The sequence below is a fragment of the Cajanus cajan genome, chromosome 8, assembly GCF_000230855.2.
Source record: "Cajanus cajan strain Asha chromosome 8, NIPB_CcT2T_4, whole genome shotgun sequence".
In the NCBI taxonomy this organism is placed as follows: domain Eukaryota; kingdom Viridiplantae; phylum Streptophyta; class Magnoliopsida; order Fabales; family Fabaceae; genus Cajanus; species Cajanus cajan.
In genome coordinates, this window is record NC_138524.1 from 44462165 (window position 1) to 44467544 (window position 5380).

The 5380-nt window shown below is 28.7% G+C and overlaps 1 protein-coding gene across 7 annotated transcripts; it reads left to right on the forward strand.

The window, feature by feature from the left end:
- Positions 1-1107: 1107 nt before the first annotated feature.
- On the forward strand, positions 1108-5140 carry LOC145950675 (serine/threonine-protein kinase STY46). 7 transcript variants are annotated; one of them, XM_083062261.1, is made up of 6 exons: positions 1109-1413; positions 1520-1562; positions 2888-3050; positions 3243-3315; positions 3945-4055; positions 4806-5140. In XM_083062261.1, exons 3-6 carry the CDS (start codon positions 3040-3042, stop codon positions 4977-4979), a joined length of 369 nt encoding a protein of 122 aa, XP_082918387.1. In that variant the 5' UTR covers positions 1109-1413; positions 1520-1562; positions 2888-3039; the 3' UTR covers positions 4980-5140. The 7 variants fall into 7 exon arrangements, 3 of the variants coding, with proteins under 3 accessions (XP_082918385.1, XP_082918387.1, XP_082918386.1); XM_083062259.1 differs by lacking the exon at positions 2888-3050 and having other exon boundaries at positions 1108-1413; XR_014428525.1 differs by having other exon boundaries at positions 1109-1562; positions 3138-3315.
- Positions 5141-5380: the final 240 nt, after the last annotated feature.

Here is a 5380-nt window from a genome sequence, read left to right on the forward strand (position 1 = left end):
TAATTTTAATATATAATAAATTTAATATCAGAATATTTATTATAATTTTAGTTATGATTTATATAATATTTTGATTTAATATTAAATTTCTTTTGATTATAATATTTTAATATATTTTATTTAAAATACCAGTTAACATATTTTATTATATTTTCATTTTTATTTATTATAAAATAATTAGAATATTTAATTTAGAATTATGAAAAAAATAACCATTATAAGATTTAATTTATTTAATTTCATTATTTATTATGATACTTTTTGGATAATATTTTGTAGATATGTGGTTGATTTTGAGAATGATCATGTTTTGATATGTATTAAAGTGTTCTATGGATTCTTACGGGAAACCTATTTATGAGAAAGAGATAAAATAAGAATGTTTTGATCATGTTTATGGGAAACCTGTTTAATGATAACGAGAAAAAAAACATATTTTTATCACGTAAATTAAAAAATACTCGTAGTAATATATTTGAAAATAAATTTGTTAATTTTTTTAAAAAGTTAAATTTATTAATATCATTAATATATAATAGACTTTTATTAGGATAGACTAAAATTTTAAAAAGGTTAGACCTATAAAAAATTCATAATAAATAATAAATCAGATATGTATATTCCAAGTATGGATTAACTTATTTTCATCCCTAACATGATATAGATTCAAATATATAAAAAAATGGTTTTAATTTAAAATAATTTTATTCATACAATATTATTTTAATTATAGTTTATAACTTTGCATAACATCATTAATAAAATATGTTTAAAATTGAAATAATATTTTTATTTAATTAGTATTTATTAAAATAATGAATGAAATTAAAAATTTTCATTAATTAGATAACCAATTAAAAAAATTACTTATTAATTTAAAATTCCATATAACACAGACTAAAATGACACACAATTCTGAAAAATAAATTTTAAAATTTTAATTTTAAAAAATAAACATTATAAAACACATTATTCTAATATAATTTTAAACATTAAAACAACCTTTTTTTAATGGAATTAATGTAAGTTTTTGATAATCATTTTTATTTAATATTTAATAAAATTTATTCATATTCTGCTTAATAATAAAGAGTATGTTAGAAAATCATATTCGATCCATCGAGCGCATGCTCCGAAAGGTAACCCTAACCCTATTTCATCTTTTCCATTCCTTTCTATTCATTTCTCCGAATTCGTAAAGCAGAGTTTGCCTCCCGAGGCGCGAGAGGCGCAGGAGCAGAAGTTGGAGGGACTGAAGAAGCAGCAGAAGATTCACACGCGCCTCGCCGTTTCCAACTACGACGTCAGGAATGACGTATACAACCGTTTGCTCGAAACCGGCCACGACCAAGCCGTTTCCAATCCCGAGTTTCGCGAACAGTTGGAAGCTCACTTCAATCGCTTGCCTCCGAGGTTCCGTTATTTCACTCTCTTACTATTTTTGGATTCGACTCGTTGAACGAAGCGTGTAATACTCTCTTACTGTTCTGTTGCATCAAACGCTTCTTGCTTTGGCAAGGGACCCTGACAAGCGTCCCGTCTACCATATACGCTTCCTCGAGGTACTTCTCTAGTTCCGTTTTTATTGCTATTTTTGAATTTGAACTAGTTAGGATCATCCGTGATTGGTTTAATTGGATCTTCTTCGAGCAACTTCCATGATTCATATTTATTTATGTAGCTTTCAAATAAGACTTTAATTGTAATGTATGGTTCGTGTAGAGATTTTTATAATTGGTTAATAGATTTCTCCCGAAACATTTTCAGAAAAAAGCAAATAAGAAGGTAAAAAGTAAGTTTCTTCTGAAGTTAAAGCTAGTTTTTGGAGAAGCATAGTTCATGTGTAACCTAGTTTTAACTTATTGGAGATGCATAGTTCACATTCACCTTATTTTCATCTTCTGTAATTGCTTATTGACACGTCTAACCAATTAGGGACAATGTCAACCAATCAGAAATCATCTTCAACATGACTTTTTTAAAAGTTTGGATATAGAGTACAGCTTGACCTGAGCGTGGAGTAACAAGATTGGATAATTTACAGAATCATGTAAATCTAACATAGTCTGACTGGATAAAACTTGGATGTTGTTTTTTAGGTGCTTGTGGTGCTTTTCTACAATCAAAATTGAAGTTTTACCTTGGTAAACGAAGCAGTAAAGGTTGGCTTGGGTTACTGAGCTGAAACTTCAATTTAATTAGAGAACAACACCAACACCTAAAGAATAATACTTAAGTTTTGCAATGAATCCTAAAATTAATGATACTGTTATGCCACCATCTTATTTTGAACATACAGCCAATAAATTTAACCTTTTGGGTGATTTGTTTGTATACTTACAGTTTCTCTGTTTGTTGCTTATGGTAGCACTAAAGAATTATATATGTTGTTGATTTTGAAATTTTAGATTTTTGTGAATATCAAATACCTATCCGAAATATAAATGTTATTAGATTACTTCAAGTGTTTTTGCTTCTTAGTTACAAGAATTTCTTGCAAGGTTTTCACTTTCTCTCTTGTAACTTGTACATTTTATATTTAGTTGAACACTCAAGTGCTTACGTTGGTAAGTGGTAATTATTTGTAGTTCTTAGTATGTACTATGTACCATCTGTTGATTGTTTTCTTTCTTGGTCTTCATCTACATCTGTTTAGTAGGCTATCTTCCATATAACAATTTCTTCTTGATGGGACCTTTGCTGGTTTTCTCTCTAAATCATCCATTTTTGTTCTCTTTCTCCTAATTATGTTTTTCAATTTTGATAATAGTTGTTTTTTTACTTGCTTGACCTTTTTTTAATTTTTTTTAAGCAACAAGTCAATCATATTTCTTTAGTTTTTTCATGTCTCTATCAAATTTACGTATTCTCTCAATTTACTGGGCAGAATATTTCAACTAGAGCAGACGATGAAGATCAACAAATATTAAGTACTCATTATAGCCCGAGGAAAGTAGTTATGAGGCCATAACAGAAGCATCATGTGCATTTTAGAGGATATACAAGTGTATATATGTTGGTGTTATTTCTATATGATTTATGAGTTTCAGGTATATGTTCATTATAGCTGATAGAGTTTATCCTTCTTCCATGTTGTTGGAGGGACTAGATTTTTGATCTTGAGTCTTTATCAATAGGTGCATATCATCATATTTGAAATTGAAGTAGTACTTGAATGCCAAATGTTACCTGAATATCTTTGCTCGTTCATAATAAGTTAAACATTACTATTTAAAATACAGGAACGAACATTCAAGTGTCCCAGTTCATGAAATAATATTTTCCTCTGTTGACAAGCCAAAGCTATTAAGCCAGGTATGTTTGAAGAGTTTATCTTATCTGTTGTTTATTGTTAAAATTTATGTATATTTTAAATCAATTGGAAGTTTGAAACTCCAATGATAATGAGCTAATATTTTGCAATGTACTTGGCAATATATATTATATAGGTTTATTTTCCATACTTCTATGAACTTAATGAAATGGAAACTTTCCTCAAAATTAAAAGTTAATCGATAACTAGAGATTTATTTAGAAGTTTTGGAGAGTGTTGTCAATTTGTCATATGAAGCATAAATAAAATGAACCCATTAGAAGCTATATGAAAGCTTATATGGAATATTGGGTACCAATATTCTAATACGCATTTTTGCTATATCATTTTTTCTTGATGTTGTTAAGTGATTTGTATCATTGTATACTACTGTATTTTTACATAATCCAGAAGCATTGGGTAGAAAAGTGTTTTGAGTGGGTAAAGTGAGAAAACTGGAGTGGATTTTACGCAAGAGCTTAAGTGTCAAAATCAGGGCTTTCCCTTGCATGAAGTGTAAATGTTGCTTCATTCTGTTGACATAATCTAGTGTGAGGTTATAGCTTGTAAATACCTGACAATATATTGATGGATAGTGTGATTGCTTTTGACTGATATTATTTTCTTTTAGCTGTCCGATTTGCTGTCTGATATTGGACTTAACATTCGTGAAGCACATGTTTTCTCCACAACTGATGGCTATTCGCTTGATGTGTTTGTGGTGGATGGATGGCCAGTTGAGGTACACTGCTTCTTATGATGAAAATGATGCTAGTTGCTTTCTCTTGAAGACTTCTACGAAGTTGTATCTTTCAAACCTGTAGTTATTCAGTAACGTTAATTTTACAATGGCATTTTTGTTACTGCAATCACTTCATAACTCTTAATTGATTATACATATCTGATGAATTATTAAACTAAACTTGAAAGATGCACTTTTATGCTAATGAATTCAGTGCACTAGCCAAGTATTAGGACTTAGGAGTGAATACATATACTTAATAGTGAGAACTAATTAATTACCTCACGCTTTCTTTCCTCCAAGTCTTTTTCTTGATTTTCTTTTCTTAATATGTGTCATTTTTTACGGTGTTAATACGTACGCACGTTTATAATCATTTAATAGCAGAAAATGAGAATATCAACTTCTTAATTTAGTTTTCGAGGATAAATCACAATTAATATACAAATACTACTCATTTCAGATCAAGGAAAACAACAAATTTTCTTTTGGTGCATTAACAAAACAACCATTTGCCATAACACGTGTTTTAACAATTTCTATTGTTTCTCCCTTATCATTTGAAATTTGTCATGAGCAGAGGTGTTAAAATTGATTCAGCTCATTGGTTTAATTACTAGAGTGGGTTAAGCTCTCATAAACTGTTATGTTTATTGTTTTACCGACTAGTATATTGTAAAAATAAAATCTCCATGTATGTTTTGTGTGATTAAAATAAGGAATAATATTCTCTTTTTAAATTTTTAATAGTATATTGCTTTTATGGAAGAGCATATACGACAGCATGATGAGCAGATGCAATATATACTACGTCATCTCAACATTGACCCTTTAAGGCCAACCCCTCCTGTACCGAGTACTACCCCAGATGATCCTGACCATGCTGTTGATGATGCTCTTGATGACATAGCAGAAGACCCTTAATTAAGCTTCTTTATTTTACTTGTTTCAGGATATTTTATTGTATTTGACTATTACTTTGTTCAAGTTTAAACGTTTTATGTTATTATTGTGTTTTTAGCATACTATATTGACATACTTATATTTTATTTAGTTTTCACTATAATATAAATTTTCTTTGATAAGATTTTGTCTTTTAGTATGTTCTAGTTTATTATTATAAATTGTGTAATAAATATATTGTTAATTTCATATTCGTTAACAGGTATAAATTTATAATTAAAAAAGAATTTAAAAATACTAGTATATTTTAGCGACCGAAATAGCGACCAAAATTATTTGTAGTTAATTCAAGTTATTAGCGACTGAAATTGTGACCAAAATAATTGGTAGCTATTTCAATTTTTTAACGACCGAAATAGCGA